Source organism: Echeneis naucrates, chromosome 5, assembly GCF_900963305.1.
Source record: "Echeneis naucrates chromosome 5, fEcheNa1.1, whole genome shotgun sequence".
Taxonomy (NCBI): Eukaryota; Metazoa; Chordata; class Actinopteri; order Carangiformes; family Echeneidae; genus Echeneis; species Echeneis naucrates.
The window spans coordinates 24,244,873-24,268,213 of record NC_042515.1 but is presented as its reverse complement, the minus strand read 5'-3'; the positions used below and the strand labels follow the sequence as shown (position 1 = coordinate 24,268,213).

The 23,341-nt window shown below is 40.1% G+C and overlaps 1 protein-coding gene across 1 annotated transcript in view; it reads left to right on the top strand.

Moving 5' to 3' along the window:
- LOC115044266 (receptor-type tyrosine-protein phosphatase gamma-like) overlaps nucleotides 1-11,406 on the top strand; it is a 451,501-nt gene extending 440,095 nt beyond the window's left edge. The window contains exons 23-29 of the mRNA XM_029503234.1: nucleotides 4,477-4,570; nucleotides 5,287-5,363; nucleotides 5,970-6,098; nucleotides 6,547-6,693; nucleotides 7,984-8,126; nucleotides 9,705-9,840; nucleotides 11,139-11,406. Coding sequence (XP_029359094.1) covers nucleotides 4,477-4,570; nucleotides 5,287-5,363; nucleotides 5,970-6,098; nucleotides 6,547-6,693; nucleotides 7,984-8,126; nucleotides 9,705-9,840; nucleotides 11,139-11,282 — 870 coding nt within the window. The 3' untranslated portion in view covers nucleotides 11,283-11,406. The remainder of the gene's footprint in view (nucleotides 1-4,476; nucleotides 4,571-5,286; nucleotides 5,364-5,969; nucleotides 6,099-6,546; nucleotides 6,694-7,983; nucleotides 8,127-9,704; nucleotides 9,841-11,138) is intronic.
- Nucleotides 11,407-23,341: the final 11,935 nt, after the last annotated feature.

Sequence of the window (23,341 nt, the reverse complement as noted above, 5' to 3'; positions counted from 1 at the left end):
GAAGAAAGCTGCCCGACTAACTTGTTTTATGTGAGGGACAAAGGACATGTCCTGGTCAAAAATTACTCCAAGGTTTCTTACAGTGGAGCTGGAGGCCAAAGTAATGCCATCCAAACTGATGAGATGATTAGATAGTATTTTTCTGAGGTGCTTAGGACCGAGTACAATAACTTCTGTTTTGTCAGAGTTGAGAAGTAAAAAATTTCCAGTCATCCAGACTTTTATGTCTTCAAGACATGCCTGCAGTCTGACTATCTGACTGACTTCATTTGGCTTCATTGATAGGTACAGCTGAGTATCGTCTGCGTAGCAGTGGAAATTGATGCTGTGTTTCCTGATAATGTTGCCTAGAGGAAGCAGATAAAGCGTAAAGAGGATTGGTCCAAGTACCGAACCCTGCGGGACTCCATGACTGACTACAGTACATGAGGAGGAGCTGTTGTTTACATGAACAAACTGATGTCTATCTGATAAGTAGGATTTGAACCACTTTAGTGCAGTTCCTTTAATTCCAATTTCATGTTCCAGTCTCTGTAGTAAAATATTATGATCTATGGTGTCGAATGCAGCACTAAGATCTAGAAGGAGAAGTATGGAGGCTGATCCATTGTCTGAGGCCATTAGAATGTCATTGGAGACTTTAACCAGCGCTGTTTCTGTGCTATGATGGGCTCTAAATCCTGACTGAAACTCTTCAAACAAACTGTTCCCATCCAGATGCTCGTGTAGTTGTTTTGCTACAGCTTTCTCAATGATTTTAGAAATAAATGGAAGGTTCGATATGGGTCTATAGTTTGCCAAAACATCTGGATCAAGATTAGGCTTTTTAAGCTGGGGTTTGATGACCGCAGTCTTAAGTGCCTGAGGTACATAACCCAGAAATAAAGTCAGATTAACCAAATCTAGAATAAACGGCTCAATTACATAAAAGATCTCTTTAAAGAGGCTAGTTGGTACTGGGTCTAATAGACAGGTTGACGGTCTGGATGATGAAACTATAGAAGCTAGCTCTGAGAGATTTAGAGGTGAGAATGATTCCAGATGTAAAAGAGGCGCCGCAGCTGATTCAGCAGTTGCCGTCTTCAGAAGGGGATTTTTATCTAACGTAGGCAAGAGCTGATAAATTCTTTCTCTGATCGTGAGAATTTTGTCTGAAAAAAAACTAATAAAATCATTACTGCTTAGAGCTAAGGGGATCACTGGTTCAACTGAGCTATGGCTCTCTGTCAGCCTGGCTACAGTGCTGAAGAGAAACCTGGGGTTGTTCTTGTTTTCTTCTATGAGTGCTGAGTAATATGAACTTCTAGCACTGCGGAGAGCTTTTTTATACATTTTTAGGCTGTCTTTCCAGGCTCTGTGAGACTCTTCTGACTTACTGGAACGCCAGTTTCTTTCTAATTTCCTTGATGTCTGCTTCAAGGTACGGATTTGGTAACTATACCAGGGAGCCATCCTCCTCAGATTGAATATTTTCTTTTTGAGAGGGGCAGCATTATCAAGATTCGAACGCAGTGTGGCCATAGTGCTAGTCACAAGGTCATCAACCTGCGTATGGGAGAAATCCTCATTTAAATTTAGATTTAGATATGGCATTGTTGGGAATGATGACCAAATGTTCTCTTTAAATTTAGCCACAGCAGCTTCAGATAAACATCTTCTATAGCTGAATTTATTCCTCAATGCTGTGGAGCCCATTAAAGTAAACTCAAATGTAATAAGGTAATGGTCAGACAGGAGAGAATTTTGGGGAAGAATTGTTAGCTTGTCAATTTCAATGCCATAAGTTAGAACAAGATCAAGGATATGATTGTAAAAGTGAGTGGGTTCATTCACGTGCTGGGAAAAGCCAATTGAGTCTAGTAGGGAAAGAAACCCAGAACTAAGGCTGTCGCTTTCTACATCAACATGTATATTGAAATCTCCCAGAATAATGATTTTATCTGTACTAAGTACTAACTCTGATATAAACTCAGAAAAATCTGATAGGAATTCTGAGTACGGACCAGGTGGACGGTATACTGTAACTAACAGAACTGGTTTTTCACCTTTCCAGTCCGAGTGGGAGAGACTAAGAGTGAGGCTTCCAAAAGACCTGCAGCCAGATTTTGGTCTGGGGTTGATTAATAGGCTTGACTGAAATATTGCAGCCACCCCACCTCCTTGACCTGTGGTAGAGGGATATGAAAGTTAACATGAGTTGGGGGTGTAGCTTCATTAATGCTAACATACTCATCCTGCTGCAGCCACGTTTCAGTTATACAAAATAAATCAATATGGTGATCAGCTATGAGATCATTTACTAGTAGAGATTTTGATGATAATGATCGAATGTTCAACAGTCCACATTTGATCGCAGTGTTATTTGAGACTAAGTTTGTGGCTGTTTTAATTACAGTTAGGTTTTTGTTTTTAGCTCCTCTTTTGTTTAATTTGAGTTTATTAACTTTTCTAAATTTAGGTCGTCGGGGGACAGAAACGGTTTCTATAGACCTAAACATAGACAGAGACTCTATTCTATTCTCGGCAGATGACCGCTCTGACTGAGGCGCAGAGGAGCGTGTTAAACTGCGGCTCTGCCTCCTGGTCTCGACCCGGGATTGTCAGGGTTTTGGATTTCTAATAAAATCATATTTCTAGAAATGAGAGCGGCCCCGTCCACGGTGGGATGGACACCATCTCTCCTAATTAGACCAGGTCTCCCCCAGAAAGACTTCCAGTTATCTATGTAGCCCACGTTGTTTTCGGGACACCACCTCGACAGCCAGCGGTTAAATGACGACATGCGGCTGTACATGTCATCACTGGTCCGATTGGGGAGGGGGCCGGAGAAAACTACAGTGTCCGACATCGTTTTAGCAAAAGTAAACACCGATTCCACATTCATTTTTGTGACTTCCGACTGGCGAAGTCGGGTGTCGTTACTGCCGACGTGAACTACAATATTAGCATATTTACGTTTACCCTTAGCCAGCAGTTTCAGATAAGACTGGATGTCGCCTGCTCTGGCCCCCGGGATACACTTCACTATGGCCGCCGGTGTCGCTAACTTCACGTTTCTCAGAATAGAATCACCAATCACTAGAGTCGGCTTTTCAGCGGGTGTGTCGCTGAGAGGGGAGAACCTGTTGGAAACGTGAACTGGTCGATGGTGAACCGGGGGCTGCTGCCTACGACTATGCCTCTTGTCTCGGACAGTCACCCAGCCGCCCTGACTAGATCCCGGCTGCTCGGGAGCCACTGGGGGGGAGGAAACTATCTTAGCTGCCGTATGAGCTCGCCTAGGTTGGTCCGCACCGGCTACAGGGGGGGGCTAACTACACTAGCATAAGTTGGGCTAGCTAAAGTGCGGAGCCGGGATTCTAACTCATTAATCTTCGCCTCCATTTCTACCATCATCCTACATCTATGACAAGAGGTGCTATCATAAAAGGAGGCAGAAGAATAACTACACATGAGGCACAGAGAACAGGAGAGGAGAGGAGGAGGAGAAGGAGGAACAGAGAGTGGAGACAGAGAGCTAGAGGACATTGCTAATCGGGTAGTTTGATTAGTGGAGGAACAGAAACGGTTATAAACTTTGGAGAAAGGGGAGATATTGACTTCTAAAACCTAGTGTTGGTGTGAAAATAATTTTCTGCCTGATTACTCGAGTGAATTAGGAAATAATAGCAGAAGAACAGTGGAAACAACACAAGCACAATAGAGAGCACAACCGCCAGTGACCGGAAATGACGCAACACGCTTACCGCACCTATCTTCAGCTACTATTATGTAAATTCTATTTATATGTTAGTGATACTGTTTAATGAAAGGGTTAATTACACAAACAGTATCGATGAGCTTTTTAGGTGAAATGTTAGGTGTTTTCTTTTTCTCTTTTTTTTCATGCCAGACGTGTTCATTATTAAAAAAAAGATACATATAAAGTTGAGTTTACTGGATTTTAGAGTTGTTCAAAGGTTTAGTTTTCTTGTTTTGTCAGAGACTGATAGTTCCTCTACATTCTATATGTCAACACAGGCTAAATATGTTTCGTTCTTAAAGTTAGGTTAGGTATGGTTAAGTTAAGCTAAGTTCATTTTCATTTTGTTAAGAGTACGTTAGGTTATGGTAGACCATAATGGAAAATGTTGGTGCTGTATAAACTGAAATTTGAAAGTCACACGTCACAGGGATTTTAAAGCTAACAGAAAGTAGTTTGTGGGTGGACCATCTGTCTAGCATAGGAAGGAGGAGGAGAATAGGAGAAACACAACAAATAACCAGCCATATGGAAGCTTGTTTGAAAACCAAGACAGACATAGAGCACTGCAAGAATACACCTTCTCTGCAGATTCAGATCAAAATCTGAAAAAAAAAAAAAAAAAAACATGTTCTTTAACCTATCATTTCAATGATGCAGCTACCTACTTTGTGATTAGTCAGTCTGTAAGTGTGTAACATCCTTGAATTTTTTTTTTTCTTTCCGTTTTTCAGCTTGTAACACAGTGTAATGCCAGAGTCATGGATTGCTTCAATTCTCAGAAGGAGTGCAACAAAGAGAAAAATAGGAATTCCTCTGTGGTGCCATGTAAGTGTTGAACTCATCTGAAAACCCATTTTCACCTATTTAAACCTATGTTATTATTCCCAATCCCTGCATCTGAATTACAGAGGATTTACGCATAGAAAGTCGTGAAATAACAAATCAACATAAGGAAGCACAATTATTTTTGTATGACTTAACACTGATTGTTTTTTTTTATAGGTGAGCTGTGGAAGCTCAACACAGTAAATCTGGCAACAAGTCCGAATTATCTTAAAAATTTCAGGTTATATTTTCAGATTTAAACAAACATGGCTCGAACAGCCAACTGCCAGTAATTTTTTATTATAACTATTGTGCTTCTAACAGCCTGTCAAACAATGAAACTATTAGAACGGTTACTTCTTTGAATTTATCATAGAATATCTGGACAAAAACTTAACTCCAACAACGTGTACCTTCCAAAATGTGACATTGGTTCAGCTGAAAAAAAAAAAAAAAATAATAAAAAAATCTGTTGCTAAGAGGTTCAGAAACATTAACTACAACATCTTTCCAAAGCATTATCATTATTCTAGTCCTTTACTCACCAGCCAAGAATTACCTAGAACTGTCTATACTCAACCAGCAACATCAAAAAAGTGTATGAATGAGCACAACACAGCCTTTGGTGTGGTTGGTCTGTAATAAACTTATACATGGCTATTTTTGTTCTTCTTCCTCACCTTCTCCCTCTCTGCTCTTTGTTTACGTTCTAACAGCGGAGCGAGCAAGGGTTGGCCTTGCCCCCCTGCCTGGCGTAAAAGGCACAGATTACATCAACGCTTCTTACATCATGGTCAGTGCTTTCACTTCTTTAAATAGGATGCACACTTCCATTTATGAAAACACAATTTGGTCCATATCAAAGCTGCAGAGACTAAAACATTGAGTCCGCAGTGCAGGTCACACACAAAAAACATTTGATACAATGTAGTGACAAATTATGCCCACACCTTTAATACTCCATGCTGTAGGTCTTTGAACTAGACTTTTTAGATACATGAGATAATTCATTCAACCTTTATTTAAAACTGGGAGAATCATTAAGAAATTTTCGATAGCATCAAGAATAAATATTAAAAGTTAGTAAATGCTAATAAATATAACAAATTCTGTTTAAGTTTTAATGTCAGTAGTCAAATGTTCCAGTTCTGTGTGGCACCATAATTAAACACACACAGGTAGTTTAGTGGTTATCCTCTTTCAGTGGGATTGTTACCACCTTAATGTTGTTGTGAGTATGAAGTCTCCGTTCAGCCAGTTTCAGGTCAGTATTGTCCAGTCATCTGCACACAGGAGGCTTCAATCTGTTGAGTTGATCTTCAAAACTCTGTATATAAAAGCAGATCCAGATGATGTAATTGCTGTGATTCTCCCATTGACCTTTTAATGTTTTCTATAGGGTTACTATCGGAGTAATGAATTCATAATTACCCAGCATCCTCTGCCTCACACCACAAAAGACTTTTGGAGAATGATCTGGGACCACAACGCACAAATTATTGTCATGCTCCCTGCCAACCAAGGACTGGTAAGACACACACTGTATTTATTAGTTACACAAAACACAGCAAAAAGCCAACTTGCAATTGTAACTCCCCCACCCCCTCACCTGGCTCTGGACTGAACTCAGTGATCAGTCACAGAGTGCGACCAACTGACCACAAAAACATCTAATTGTGTTAAACACTGAACCATTACAGTAATAGTCCACAAAGGAGTAGCATAGCTTAATGGGAATGAATGGCTCTCTGATTGGTTTATTGAGTGCTGTGCCTAAGGAACTCCCATGATTCATTAGGAGACCGAGTACCCCCGTGAGCTGCTGAGTGTTGCCCTTAAAATAACAAGTGAAAAAGACTCTCGGCAGGATCATTAAAATAGGCCCCAGTGTGCAAAGTGTGTTTTGCGTCCTACACTTGATAGATAATTAATTGAATGAGTGAATAACCTAATTTTTTGTGTGTGCTCATCTGCAGGCAGAGGATGAGTTTGTGTATTGGCCCAGCCAGGAGGAGGCCATGAACTGTGAGATGTTCACTGTCACCCTCATCAGTAAGGACCGACTCTGTCTGTCCAATGAAGAGCAGATCAGCATCCACGATTTCATCCTCGAAGCTACGCAGGTTAGAGAGAGAAAGCTTTAGATTACTTGATTGACCTGTAGGACAAAATGGATAAATATAAAATAAATAAATTTTTTTGTACAGATGTGACACATTATACCACATGTTAAACACTCCCCATTCACTGTTAAATAATATATTGACAAATTGGCTGGGATGGTGGATTCTCAAAAAACAGGAGCAAAAGGTTTTTGCACATTGAAGCTTCTGAACCAGCCAAGCTAATGTCATGAGCAACAACCAGCTGGTTTCATGTTTGAAGAAACTGAAAAATATCACTCCTGCAAGTTTATTTATAATTTACATTAATCACGCACTTCAATAATTGTGTACCTAAGGTCCTGCTATATTGCCCACTCCTCATTGGATTTGAACAATGGTAAGGTTTAATCAGAAATGACTTGAGTCAGGTCATTGTGACATGTGAGAAAAAATGTTTCAAACCACATCCATTTTCACCAAAGATTTTGTTTAATACTGGCCCCAAATCAAAAATATTTTGTTCACAGGTTTTGAAGTCCACTTACAACGTTACTTTTGCTTTAAATAAGAAAAAAAATCCATTGTTATTTCAGCATTTTTTGAAACCAGTACAGAGGATATTTGGTTGAGAAGGTGGAGCTGAGGAGGAGTGAGGGCTGGATCTGACCTGCTCTATAATTTCCTTTTGAATTTAGACTTCGTACTGAGGAGATAAAGCTTTTAGTTATAAAAACAGCATGATCATGAGAAAAAAGCATATCTGAAGATGCCACATGCTGATGATGATCCACCCAGCAGAGATGTGACTTTAAATGAATTTCCAGTCATGCAGACTAAACTGATTTAACTTAAAATAAAACTTAAAATAAAACTATGTAACTTTGCCGTAGTCACGCCCTAATTCATACCTTGCATGATGGTCTATTTTCCTCTCAATGGGACAATGATTTAAAAAAATTCATGTGATGTTGAGTGGAACACTTGAACTGGGAACTGATTCCATAATAAATAAAAATAATACATGGAGCTTGTTGTATGTTGCGCTTTTTTGATACTCAAAGATGCAGTCAAATCAAAGGAAAAAGGCAATATTTACATTTTAATTACAATACAATGTCCTTAGCAGTCTTTTTGCTGAAAAATTTTGATTGAATGTTCGCAGAGTCATTGTTTCAGTGGAAGGTGAACTCACACAGATGGAGATGAAAGTTCATGGAACTGTTCCATCAAACAACAACTGATGTAACTTTTCTTTCCCTCTCTCTCTTGTTGTCTCGCTGCCTGTCTCACTCTCTGTCCGTTGACCAGGACGACTATGTGTTAGAGGTTCGTCACTTTCAGTGCCCCAAATGGCCAAACCCTGATGCACCCATCAGCAGCACATTTGAGCTCATCAATGTCATAAAGGAGGAGGCATCCACCCGTGATGGACCAACCATCGTCCATGATGAGTTAGTGTGACTTTTTATTTGCTCAGAACCACATTACATGAACATGGATTAATTTCTACATACATTTTGGAACTTTTCAAATAAAGAAATTTGGCAAATCTACAAAACTTAAAGAGGTGCCCTTACACTAAACCCCCAGCCCCACACTGAAACAAACAAATTGGTTATTTTTAATAAAAATTGAACTCTGCTTATGTTTATTCACTGGTGAAATGATCATTGGCTGTTGCAAAAAGGACTAATTGAGTTCTTCTTCTGTTTGTTATTGCACTGAAGTCTCACAGCGCCTAAGAGGTTGTCAGTTAAATGTTTATCCTATGCTTATTATTCAGCCAGGGGTGGGTTGTAAGCCACGATTTGTGCTGCAATCCTGACAGGGCTACTAATGGAGGAGGGCGTTTACAATGTGAAGGTGACCTAGCATTCTCCGGGGAGAATCTCAGGAGCTGAGCTGTCGTCCTCACGTGGATGCACTTGCTAATAACTTTTTGATTGCAGATGCAACATTACTGATCCATGAGTGTCTTCAGTCCCTGGCTAAGCTGCTGTCAAGGATTTATCAGCAGCAGAGGTCGACATAGCAACCAAATCAGGAATCTGAAACCAGGTCCACTGAGAGTTTTTTCCTCAGCCAGAGGATTCAATTAATTCCTGATGAAGTAAACATGCAAATATGCAAGCTGGAGAGGGACACAGGCCTGAGCTAAGTAACAGTAACTGAGGGCCAAGTTAGATTGTGATGGACACGACACCACAGATTAAAAGCTGTTTTCATTCAAAATCTCTTTGGAGTCTGTATGGAGCACATCTTCCACTCATTCATGATAAATCACCACACATTCTGCATATTCATTGTTGGGACCAAGTGCCAACCCACCATGACATCAGCCATTGGTCTGTAAACTACCATTTTGCTTGTTTGTAATTTGGCTTTCAGCCACTGTTTTTCATTTTTGTTTTATGTTTGTTTGGGTGGTTATTTTTTGCTTTGTTTTGTTTTTTTTTTTTGTTTTTCATCAGACGAACACATGTTTGGATGAGATAGTGGAGCTCACATCTCTGCTATAATCAGGATATTCAGAAGCTATATTTGAAGTTATTTCCATTTCAATGAGGTGCACCCACCTCGCTAAGACTTTAGGATTGTCTTGTCTTGTCTTGTTCCCAAGATTGATTGTCCAAGATAGAAAAGGCCCGCCCACGTTAAAAAAAAAAAAAAAACTGTTTTGGGTTACAAGTAAGACTGATTTTATGACGATCACCTACACACGTCACTTTAACACGTGCTCTTGCTTATTTGCTTCAGATTCTAGGAGATTGTATCTTATTTGCAAACATGCAGGAGCCACTATCAATATGCGGGAGACCACAACTTCCAGGAGCATTGGGACATCTGCATTAAATGGATTTTCAGCCATACACACTCAACTGATTTCACTGATAAACCTTTAAAATCAAGACTGATGGCAACTCAAGGGACAATATTGATGATACTCCTCTGGCATTGTTGTGGAAATGAATGCTGACCCCAGACCTTGTGTGTGTCTGTCTATGTGCATGTGTATGTGTAATTGTCAGGTTGGGAGCAGTGTCAGCTGGCATGTTATGTGCCCTTACCACCCTATCTCAGCAGCTGGAGAACGACGGTGCCGTTGATATCTATCAAGTGGCCAAGATGATCAACCTCATGAGGCCAGGGGTCTTCACAGACATTGTGAGTCTGACAACTTCTACTGAAGCAACACACAGTGTGTTAACTATGGTCCCCAGCCAGGCCTAGTTAGGATTCTGAGCCTTCTTGTTCAAAAGGAATTTAAGAGTGTAATGTCTAGCTGTGAGAAAGACCAGCATCTGTCACAGAATTTGCTTCACTGAGGTTGGTAGGATTCATGACAAATATGACTCATTTTACAAACCTGCTAAAGGGACAGTTGTATTTTGATGGGGTTGTGTGGGGTTGTGTGAGGTAATGAGACAGTGTGTCAGTACAGATCAGCTCCAAAGAGGCAGCAGGCACTGGGTGATGAGGTGTGCTGTGGTCAGGGTCAGTGGAAAAATGTCTGCTTTAGTCATTGAAAAGATCAAACTGTGAGCTGTTATTTTAACACCTCCAGTGTTAAATTTGGAAAGCTTACTTTCTACAAAGCAGAAGAAACCACATTTGGAGGAGAAGGTGATACTGAAGTGGAGTGAGGGCTGGATTGAGCTGTTCTCTGTCCACATTATCAGGCACTGTGTGTGATACAGCTGACAGTCACACAGTAGACAGGTTCTAATTTTATTCCTCCTATTTTCCTCCTACTAGGACCACAAAACTCACTAGAAAAACATTTATTGAACTAATAAATCAAGGGAGAAGGAGGGATATGCTGTCATAGTACAATCTGACATCTTTTTACAAGTTGAGTGACCCTTCTGATGGTCATTAGATAGACTGTATCTAATGTATCTAATATCTAATGCACTCCAACTTTGGCTTCACTTTACAGACCCTAACAGAGCCCACATTCAATTCTCTCTGGAGTCTGGTTGAGATGTAGTGTAGGAGCCACGTATTGCATCAGAGCTCTATTCTTCAGAGCATTCAGGAAAGCTGAGTGTTAAATGCTGTAGACAAAGAGGGAAAAGTTGGTGATTGGTGCATAGTTTGATTTATTGTATTTTATTTGGAGAGAGTAACATCTTACACTTCAAACATATAATAAATGGACATATGATTCAATGAATGTGCACTTTCACATGCACCCATTAAACTTCAAATGGCTACTTCCATGTTTCATCTTATAGAATTGTGTAAAACTTTTTTTTTTTTTTTTTCCATTGGCCCCATCAACAGCAGCTCATTCTCAGCTTCTCTACCTGCTGTACACGTTCCCACATCAAATAACAACTATCAGATATGCAATCTAACTGTTAGACTCCGCCTGAGGAAAAAGGATAAGAAGCATGGTTGTCAAACATTGTCCTGACCAGTCCCTCCTTTCCACTTGTTTGTCTTTGACCGGTCCACAGGACCAGTACCAGTACCTCTACAAAGCTCTGCTCAGCCTTGTCAGCACCAAGGAAAATAGCTCGGGACTCCTTGCCCGGGACATTAACGGGTCCGCAGCATCCAACCGGTGTGCCCAAGCTGACAGCATGGAGTCGTTGGTGTGAGAGAAGCCCATCGGCAGCCCGGAGCTGAGTCGAGGGCGTCCCGTGGGTCTTAAAACCCTGCCAGGTCCCTGAACCCACAAAACGGGCGACTAGAACGTGAAGGAACTATTGTCAGACAAGACTTTTTGAGGCCTTTTTTGCCAGACTCTTGGTTAAAATGAATAACCTGATTACTTTTTTACACTGATAAAAAGTTTTTGATATTTATTTTTTTTTGCCATTTTATGTCTTAATGTTCTCCTACTGAAGGGTTTGCACCTGCATTTTTGAGTTTCACAGCAACTTTGCCAGGCAACAAGAAACACTTTTCTGTCTCTTTCTTGTTTGCACTATATCATGTCAATGTTACTGCCTATACTAAATCTGACTCACTTGGCTTTTCTCCACACGAACCCTGATCTCTTTTCAGTTTTTTTTTTTGTTTGTTTGTTTGTTTTTTTGACATGCCACGGCTGTGGCCATCATGAAACCAACTGCTTCTTCAAAGAATATTGTTCTGCCTGCCACCTACAGCACCATGTCATCTACCAGCAGAGGATGGAAGACAGCACAAGCTGTCGGCCTCAGCCTACGTCAGCTCAGTATAACTTCCTCTGCCCTGCTGATTTATGATACTCATATTACCATTCATCTATCACAACGGCCAAGACCTTTGAACCTTTTGCCACAGACAAGTAGCATTTGTTTCCGAAAAGTTGTTTCCTCTTCATTCTTTTCTTTTCTTTTTTTTTTGGGGGGGATCACTCTCTCTTATTAGCAAGTCACACCCATGTTATAATACCTAAGGTGGTGTAACAACTGCTACTTTGAACTACTGTTTATTATTATTTCTTTGTATAATTCATATTATGCTTTTTAATATATGGACATACTGTATGTATACATATATAAATATATCCTTACCATAATAACTTTGTGATTTTTGTACATGTCTTTTGTGGCCTCTAGCTGCAGGCCAGTTGATTTCCAACTCATCTAATAGTTTACGACTCCCTCAGTCCTCTATGGTCTCGTATGCTGCTACATCATCTTATCTCACATACACACACATACAGATCCCACTAGTTTGAAACACTAGACAAACTGCAGCTGTAGATACAACTTCACGCCCTTCTCCATTACATTTTTGGTTTTGGTATTTTCATTTTCCAGACATTAGGACTGACAAGCCACAGATTAAGAACTCAAAATCCTGTGGTGAGTCTTCATTTACTTAAATTGTCATTAAAGGGTTGAGTAGGTTTGATCTGCCAGGAAACAGCAGGCTCTACAACAAGCTCTATGCAACAAAGTGCTTATGTTTTTATGTATGAGACGTAAAACAGGGTTTAAAACAGTCTTTGGGTTTTCAGTGTTAGTCTAGTCCAGATTTGATTAGTTTTATAAATTTAATCTTTGCTTCTGTCTCAACAGTTAAAGAAACTGATTGATCCTTTTACATTAAAGTGTCTTTTTCTGGGTTTATCTTTGAGGACAGGAGTCAGACGAGAAATATTTCAAAAGAAAGATTTCCCACTATTGGAAATTGGAAACCACATATTTTCTTTCATACTTTCACAGTCACATGTGTCAGTAAAGTATTTTCTTATTCTTCTTTAATCTGCCACCTCTGTAGGGTTGGGTAAGAAGCTTCATGTATCTAAGATTTCAAAGCCTTCACTGCCTTTATCAACTCCCATGTAACATTGCTTACAATATAAAGTAAAAAGTAGTTTAACAAACATTTCTTGTAGCATCATTAATGTCCCCAGTCATTGTCTGAAAGTCCCAGAGTTGACTAATTAGCGAACATTTTTCAAGTTATCACCTTATTATTCATGTCAAATGTTCTGCAAATAAAGGTGGTTTTTGCTTTCAACATATTTTGGTTTCTTTTCTTACCTAAATGATACAGTAATTTGAAAATGGATTTGGGGATAAAGCTTCTAGCAGTACCCAACCCAACGTTTTTCTTTGTAGAAAAATTCTATGAAAAAGACTGAAACTTTGAATGTTGACAGACTATCGCTGTGTTTAGAGTTGCCTCCCCTGTAGAAACCCACAGATTCTTGAACAAGACATTTACACTGAGGAAGCTGTAGCACACATCAAGTTATATAAGGATGAGGATATGTGTGCAATACTGAACATCGTTTGAATGTTAAGTTTGGTCATTTTGTTGGATTTATTTTTCATAGGCCTGGGCTGAAATATTAAATATTGTGATGTTTCCTGTCAGAGGCGATATTGAGTTGTGCAGTCTGTCCTGCTGCAAAGTCGAAACATTATCTCACTGCTTTGCTAACTGTATAGGTGGCAGCGCTGAGTATATCTGAAACATGAATATGACCCTGCCATAATACATCAATGAGCACGTGTATGTGCTTCAAAGAATCATGGAATTTGACGCATTTTCAGCCAGCGATTGTTTGAAGAAGAGATACAGAGACACGGTGTTCTCTAGTTATCATGTGACATTTACTTCAAAACATTCACCAACAATGTTCTTGAATGTTGGGACACTCCCATTGGCTCCAGTGGGTTGCACAGCCAATCAGTGTCTCATTCAGAGGCCAAGCTGTCAGCTGCTTGTATAGCCAAAGTCTCTGGGATCACTCTCATATTTTTCTGACCTGACAGTGTGGAGAACTTAGTCTGAGTTCATTGTGTTGACACAATAAAGAAAGATAGACCTGGATATTAAGATATTTAAAGCATTGGAGGCTTTGAAGCTGGTTTTTCATCATTACTGCTCAAAAGAATAAGCAAAACTCCAGGTCAGACAAAGTTAGAAACTTCAAACTTCATGTTGGGAACTTTCTCTGGTGATCTTTTCATTGGTTATTATATATTGATTCTTAATATGGATTCACATGGTGCAATAAAAAATTAGGAATTCATATTGAAAAATACAAATGGTAATTAAAAATTGGATAGCCTTAATGTGGCTATAAAAGGTTTCAATTCTAACTCATTTGTAGTTCTCACCAAGTGAGTCACTGCTCATCATAAAACTTACATAACAACATAGATTACAGGCAGAGGATCCAGGCCTCTGACTGACAGACCACAACAGATCGGCTCTTAAGTGAAATAAACATTCAACTCGATTTAAGAGCAACAGAGCTGGTGTTGGCCTGTCTGAGGTTTGAGTTCACATCCAGTGGGGTGACGCAGCTCTTCTCAAGGCCTTGTGTACATAGTTTATATCCTCCAGTCACTTTCTCCAGAGATGTATTTTTTGTGGTGAATCAATCCCTCACACACACACACACACACACACACACACACACACACTTACACATTTCTTTGACATGAGGATGTTCTAATATTTAACTGAAATGATATCCTGTACGTCTGTGATGATGTGAATTGAACACTTGTGGTTTTTGCATTTGAATCAAATGTGATTTCCCCCCCACAGCACAAAACAAACAAAAAAAAAAGATGTGTCACAGTAAAGGAGATAAATGTATTTTATTTTTAGAAACTTTTACCAAAGACTTGACTTCTCCTCCTACAGAAAAAGATATTGGTGAGCTTTTCCCTCTCTCCATTTTCTCTCCTCTGACAACCCTGCCCTGCACACTGTATTGGTATTTTAAATGGCATTCTTAATTCAGATTCTCAATTCACTGCTTATTAATGACACATAAACACCAATAGATGAACTGAACAGACAGAACAGAATATTTTGTTTTGTTTATCATGCAGCTTTATATCTTTCTGAAAAAGGGGCGGCGTTAGAAACACTTCATCCACGCAACATGTTTTGTTTCTGTCCAGCTCTGTTTTGAGTACCTGATCACAGCAGGAGGAGTCAAACACAATTAATTTGTATATCTTCAAAAAACTGAGTGAACTCTTAACAATAACATATGATAGCCAGTCACTTATTTTAGAGTAAGCTGGAAAAGCCAATTAAAAAAATACTGTGCAGTATGAGTATGAGGGTTTAAACCTATGAGCCAGACCGCCCCAGTGCAGTTTGCATGTTCTCTTCTTGCCTTCTTGGAGGAACACAATAGCTGCGTGGCGTATGTGTGGTGGAACAGTTTGGTTTTTGTTTATGTTAACAATTCTCTAAAACACACAGCCTTGGTGAGATGACTCGTAGCAACATTTCAGGAACCAGATTGGGCATCTCCACCTGCCGTCTACAGGTGACGCACAGCTCTCACTTGAACTACACAGAGAGAAGATCTGTTTATGTCATCATACAAAAACTGACAGCTTTCACAAAAATGTTTAAATCTACATAAAATTTCAATATGACAAAAAAAATACAAATACATGTGTTGACATATATATGATAATTAACATGTAAAGAAAGAATTTGTATAGCCTGCAAATGCTAACACAGGTAGTAAGGTTCCACAATCACTGGTGACTCCAAATTTCCCATCAAAAGGACACCTGGTTAAACCTGCAGCGTCTCCCTTTTTACCTATGTGGATCTTAACTTATTATTAACACAAACAGTTTGATGCCACATCGTATTCCAACTGCAGTTTTCAAACAGTCATGAAGTTCCCGTAAAAACTATGAAATTGCGAACAATCTTTTCCATGCCAGGAGATGATTTGAAGTCGTTTGGGAAAGTTTTGAATGCTAATTTTTCTACCTGATCACATCGAAGTAAGAGCATCATTATTACTCTATGGGCCTAACTATGATAAATTACTTTAATTATGTCATGGGAATGGAAAACATATTATGAGAAATCTTGAGTCCTGTTGTGACCAGGCTCTTCTGATTGTCGCTGCCATTTCTTTGCAAACTCATTTCCATTCTGACTGTTATGATCATTTTTATGTTGCCTTTGAAGTGCACAACCAACTGCACTATCCATAACCAATGGAACTCCCTATTGCTTGTGGAAGTTGTGTCTGTATCGACTTTGTCAGTGGAAATGTCTCATCTTTCATGCTTTGAACCACATTTTCAGTATTTCTGTTGGTGAGCCAGTATCTCAGACATTTTCACCATTTTAAAGCAAAACTTTCGCAAGGTCTCCACTCTGGCACATCAGATCGTTTAACACATACTGTCAGTTTATTCTCTCTCATCCGAACTCACTGTGGTGTTGCTGTCGGTTGTGGATCACGTGGAAACCAGGGTTTTTTGTATCCACACCATCAGATCCAGTTTCCAGTTTCTCACTCTCCATTGATCTTCAGGCAGTGATTGTAATATTATGATGTCACCTGCTCTCCTTTTGCTTTATATCCTGTAGATGCTATAACTCTGTTCTCAGCTCTCTGAATTATTTCTGTTCCATTGGCCCATTGGTTCCATTTTAAAAGGTGGATGTTCCTTACTCTTTTGTAACATGAAGTAAGAGAAAAAGGTTGGAATTTCTTTTTCTTTTTCTTTTTTTTTTGTTGTTGTTTGTTTTGTTGAAAGCTATATCAAAGCATTCTATTATAGTGTTATTTAATATGTAAATGGTATTGCTATACATAAAATAAAATATGGGTTTTGATGTAATTTTTTGAATCACTGTGTGATATGTTTTTTTAAATCTGTCCGGAGAAGTGTGATAATGCAACAGCAAGCTATTATGAACCAGTAATACACATTTGCACTCTTCAATAGTGTAAAAAGTGCACTTTCCTCTTTTTACACATAGCGTCAAAGCCCATAACCAGATTTAAGACTGTAGGCTACATTCTTCCTAAATCTTCCCTGAAAGGAACTGCTACAGAAGTGGTAAAATCTAATAAGATAAAACAAGAGTTTACTGACTCTGCTGCCAGGATCACATCAATCACTCAATCAGATTACACACACATGGCACTATGGACCCTGGCTGTCTGAGGAAAAGAGTCACACTACAAGTCTGACACTGACAACACCCTGACTGATCATTGCATGTTGTCCTCAAGCTCACTACCAAATCCATGAAGTCGTTGGGGAGGCGGGACAAGCAGTTGTCAATCAATGCAACGGTGGTATGTGTGTGTGCGTGTGTCACAAAAGCAGGGTATTCTTGGGTACTGTTGGGTATTGCTGCCAAAGCTACATGAATTTTCCCTATCTGTTATTATTCCACTAGGCAGCAGCCAACCAAAACGTTGAATGACATTCCACTGGGTGGAAAATGACAAACAATTCTGACATGCTAAACTTCCTGTAGTGTCCCAGATCCCAGATCACTGATCTTTCATAATGTCACACTACAAGACTTAGGGGTGGTTGTTCCAGACCAATCATAGTCGGCACACCACTGAAGGTTTGTCTGCAATGTGTTAATCGGGCCAAAGTCGGGCTAACTTTGTGTAGTCTGATCCTGGCCTTCGTCAAGGGTCTGCAATCTTCACTATAAAAAAAGCAATTACATTTTACATAGAACTGTACAGACCTATTTTAATCCTCCCAATATTTAATATTTGTCTTAACTGCAATTAAAACATATAGCTACAGCCTAACAGTGTCAAAAGGGCAAACAAATAGCAATTGGTATTTAATGACTGCATTTTATTTCATTGCGGTATCATCCTATTTGAGTTTTTGTTGTTGTTGCTGTTATTGTTTTTGTTGGTTTGTTGTTTGTTTGTTTTTCCTCTCACCCACACACAGCAGACACACTTGCACATGAAAAAACACCAATATCAACTCTGGGTCTAAAAGATATATTCTTAATATTCTCTTGCATAATAAAAGCCTGTGGTTTATTTTAATGGGCTTTGGTTTGTTCATTTTTGTGATGTCAGAAAGAAAAACATAACAGCTTTAGGGTCACACATTGCTGACCCCTGGGTAAGACTCTATAGGCGAATCTCAAAAAGCTCAAGTTTTTGGTTTTCATTAGCTGTAAGTTATAATCATAAGTATTCAAAAAAAATTAACACTTGCAATATCAGACTGGGCGTAGTTGTTCGCACTGTTGCCCCACAACAGAAAGGTCACAGGCTCAGTTTCCAGGCCTGGGCCTCTTTGTGTGGAGTGTTCTCCTCCGGTGCCTGCGCAGGTTTCCTCCCACCATCCAAAGACATCATGTTTGGGTTAAGTGATAACTCTAAATTGTCCGAAGATCTGAGTGTGAGTGTGAGGGTGAGTGGTTGTTTGTCTCTGTGTGTTGGCCCTGTGATGGACTGGCGAAGTGTCCAGGGTGACCCCGCCCTACACCATTGCGAGCTGGGATTGGCTCCAGCCCCACCCACCAAGATGAATGAATGAATGAATATCAGACTGCATTTAATTAATTTATATAATATCAGTTTCACTTTAGAATTCAATTACTGAAATAAATCAACATTTTGATGATATTCAAATTGATTGAGATGCACCTGTGTATAGTAGTAGACCATATAACTATACTTCTTAAATCTGGACTGGATTATCCCAGAGTAGACTCTTTAAAACAGAGTTTTGGGGTTTTATTTTTTTTTTTTTTTTTTAAGATGTCCAGATTTCAATGATTTTCATTAATAAAGATTTTATCATCCTAACCAGACTTAAGACTTGACCGTCTAACACACTATCACAACAACAAATGGCTCAAAACAGAGTATCAGAAACTATATTGCGTTGCTGTGATTATTCATTTATTTTGTTAGTCAGTTAGAAATGTCCCTATCCTTTTCCTTTGACTGCAGAATTAAAATTTCTTCTTTGTTTTGTCTGCACTTATATTCGGACATCAGACTGTTTATCTGCTGTTTTCTCACTGTCTCTGGTTGGGGTTCAGATTACTTTCTGGCCCTGAGTTGTACTAAATAGTTTGTCATGATTTGCAGCCTGGCCTAATAAGCCTGACTGATATATCCATGAATATGCATGAATGCATGAATATCCATGGTAGCACAGGATAGTCCAGATAAAAATAACAATATCTCATGCTTGATGGTGAAAGACAGAAACATGTGTATACATTCAGGATCACATCATACTGTGCCCATCTTGAGAGGAATAGGGCACTGCCCCGTTTTGAAACCTTTTTATGTTGCAATGTTGTTTATTCAAAAAATCCATTAGAGGGAGCCAGAGTCTAAATCTCTGCTTCAGAGAGTAGCCATGCAGTCGGCTTGAAAATGTTAATAATATTCATGTTAATAACCCACAGCCCACCTTTGTGTGTTGGCATCATATTCAACTGAAATTATTCTTCAATGAGACAGACACATTGCTTTGATACAAGAGACTCAAGAAGATTAGGAGGCACTAGAAATAATTTGGAGATATGCTGAGTCAGGACAATCATCGACTATTCATGTTGACTAATTCATCTGAAACTCTACACACCCTCCCACCTCCTCTCACGTTTTACGATGTTGCAGTTTCATTGTGAAGATAAGAAAATTTTGTTTTTGTCTCATCAGTCCTGACTCAGTTCAGGATTCGGACACTTTTATCTCAAGCTCTCCCATGTTTCTACACCTGACATAGGGTCCAGTTGTGGTGAACTCATCTCATTGAACCTTGTGTGAAGAGACACATCTGTCTATCTCATATCTCAAAGCTGATGATGCAGATCAGAACAAAGACCATGTGGAGGATTGAGCTGCTGCAGAAAGATTGGATTCTGCTGACGCTCATTAAAAGTTCAGGAGCTCAAATCAAAAGCCTTGAAACAAGCACAAGCTGCTAGAGCTGGATCAGATCTAGGTGGGAGGTGAGAGGACACTGACCTAATATTGACTGTTAAATTAAAACTGCAACCTGCCTTTCTGAAATAACTGAATGTGAGTAAACAATAGAAGTCAAATTTTATCAAAGTCAATATGAGAATGGACATATTTCTTACTTGATTTCTCAGTAAAGGTTGTCCAGATTGGTTCATGGTCTCGATATCTATTTTGAAGTCTTATTCAGAAAGACACAATGTTATTTTTTTCAAATGATGGTCCCATTTAGAGGGAAACAGACCATGTAACAGGGAATGTATTTGGTGGTGTGTGTTTAAATGACAGACTGTGGCACACAAACAGGATAGAGTACAGATCTGGTCTGACCCACCCCTCAGTCCTCCTCAGCTCCACCTTCTCCTCCAAAGATGGTTTATTCTGTTATCAAAAAATTCAAGATCGCTATGATATTTCAAACTTGAAGCATGAAAATAGCATGTACAATAGTTGGTTTCAGGATCAAAATCAGATCTTGCTGGTTCACTCTTCAAACTTCGCACTCCAGCTGTGTTTTTGGATGTTTTGAATTGAAAGAGTAGCTTAAAGCTACCCTTTAACGAATGAGCCTGCACAGTATGACTGCTTACATTCATGGGGCCAGTGGGGGTCACAACAACATGTCCTGCATTTGATCTGGCTGATATAGCTGAAGTTGTGTGGTTGTACAGGAGAGAGCCAGTGGCTGCAATAGCAGTTGATTAATGACAGGAACATCCCACTGACTGCCACCAGAGACCAGAGTGGGGGTCTTCTCCCAGTGCCTCAACCCCCCTTAATTGTACCTACTCTCTCTCCACACCACCAGAGATGGGACCCCCTCACTTGCACCCCTTATTGTCGGTGATCAGACTCGTGCAGGGCTGACACGGAGTGGCGGCTTGACAAACGCAGTCATCCGGACAGCCGGGGTTGAAGCGGCTGGTGGTTGGCAGCTGCCCAGGCTCCTCAGCTGGGGCCACAGTGGTAAGGACCCTCAGGGGTCAACTAGCCACCGGCCACCACTGACTGACTGGGCCAGTTTGGACTGATAGGGGCCGGGCGGTGGAGTGCAGGATGGGGCAAGGGCTGTGAGGTCAAGGGTAGGATTTAAGGAAGAAAGGAGTGGGGGAAGCATTAGGCCTGTATCCAATCATGTGTGACAGGATTGGAAGGTGGGTGGAAAAGGAGGAGGGAGTGGTGATGAAGATGCATTGTAGCGAATTATCTAAAGGGATTTGAAGAGCATGATCTGGAGCCCTTCCAAATGACTAGGCTTGCATTATGTATTCTAATGGTCGAGGCCCTGGGGTGATGCAGCCTGAATCACCAGTGTTGTCAGTGAGCAGACCTCGATTCACTCTGCCAACCACCAATAACGGTAATGATCCCTCAGACGGCAGCCCAGCTCTCCTCCAGCCCTCCTCAGTCTCTGGTGACATGGTGTGATTCTGGAGCCATAAGATTATGCAACGCGATTTGGCTATTGACAGCCCACTGAGAACCCTGACAGATAATTGGCTGAACCCAAAGCCGTGCAAATGGTTGAGTGTCGACTCCAGTTGATTGGATAATGAGTAATTGCACGCTGCATTTCATTCAGCGATATGCTGTGAGTGTAGCAGGGGCAAGTGAACGGGAGGGAAAATATTTTGGCATGATGTGTTTTTGCAGCCTGTTATTTCACACTTTGATTGTGTTGCATTTATTGGGATCGCAGGTTTGTATCAACTGCTGATAAAATTTAAATTGCTACTGAGATGATTTGGTTGTGGAGGAGTTACATATCTCATTAGTATCCCTCTTAGTGGTTGTGTTCACATTTCATGGTTTTTGAGAGTTGTGCCTGATGGTGCTGTTTGAGGCTTTCCTCTGACACCGTGTGAGTCTGAAAGTCCAGAGTCTCTCCTTTGATCATCGCATGTCACCTTTACTTAAATGCCTGTGCTGCCAGCTCTGTCTTTCCATTCACACAGGCCTTGATTGTTGTCATGTTGTCTCACGTTAAGGAGAAGGCTTAGTGTCATACAATGAGAGGAAGCAACACTGGCCTTAAGGTAGCCTGGTACGGCTCCTCGTCAGCTGCACAGCCACAGAAGTGTAGCATTATTTCCTTAACAGCCCTTAACTTCACCACACTAGCTATAATCACATACCTCCCAGCTCTCCTCTAGCTCCTTACAAAAGAAAATGCTTTTCTTCTTTGTCAGATTTCATGCACTTCAACTGAACCATTTTTATTGTGAAATAATGTGAAAATCTTTCCCCAGCTGAATTTGAATACACTTGAGGTGCTTTATTGCTTTTGGAGTAGCCTGGTCGGGGAATACAGTGTTGGTGGAGACGGGATGGTGGGGGGGCTCTGTGCTGGATTCCACTTCAGTGACTGTATTGATTGTGCTTCCATGGATGTCGCCTGGTAAAGTCAGAGAGTGTGGTGCTATTCATATCAAGTGACGGATTAAGTGGGCAGTTGAAAAGACACGTATGAATTTTGTGTTTGTGCGCTTGTGCCTTTTGTTGATATTGATTCTGCCTTGGCATGCATCCACACATGGCGCCAGCATGTTGTGTTTCAATCTTAATTGAGTCCTTTATCGTGCTCTAATGAGTTTACTGTCAAACACACACCAGTCAAAGCAAACACTTGTTTTTCTTAATTAGGACAAAGCTGCACAAGGGTAATCACTCTCCTTCTCACTTCTTCTCACACATGTGCCACTTGGTGTAATGCATCATATTCACTTATTTACCACATAAAGTTGGAGAAGGTGCAGTTTGGGTCAATCTTTAATTGATCTAAATAGCTAAAAAACCTGAGAGACCACATGTGTTTCCCAAAAAATCTATCACTTGTAACACCTATGGGAAAGTGTTGGGATAAGAAAGAAATGAACACAAATTAGCCCAGAATAAAGTGATATTTGCTGTTGAATACATGTTCAACAGCAGTAGATCGATATACTGCAAATGCGTAAGTCATGCTGGATTTTTAATTCCTATTGGCTGTCACCTTGATCTCCCACTTTCCCCATACAGCAGAAGAGACACAATCTTGGCAGTGCACATTAAAAAGCACAGTGAGACTGCCCTAAAAAAAATATATAATAAAACAGACCATAGAATTTGATAGTAAGTACGATGTTGGGTTTTCAGTTCAGTGTGAGGGGGACTTCATTTGTGTGAGCCAGCATACTGGTTTGCCATTAACAAGGTGGCCTAAAGTGAAAAGAATGGATGCTTCCCAGCAGGGCCAGGTCAGGTCAAATGGATTAAGAGTGGCAACGGACATCCCCAAATGAACTGATCCCACCCAACAATGGTATACTGCTTTAATGCCACTAGAAAAGAGCTGAGTGTAGTCAAAGTGTGATGGAGAAAATGGCTCATTTGTTTGCAGCATCAGAGGATCACATTAATTAGCTGGACAAAGATGTATATATTTGGGCAGAATGTGTTATGCGTGATTCAATT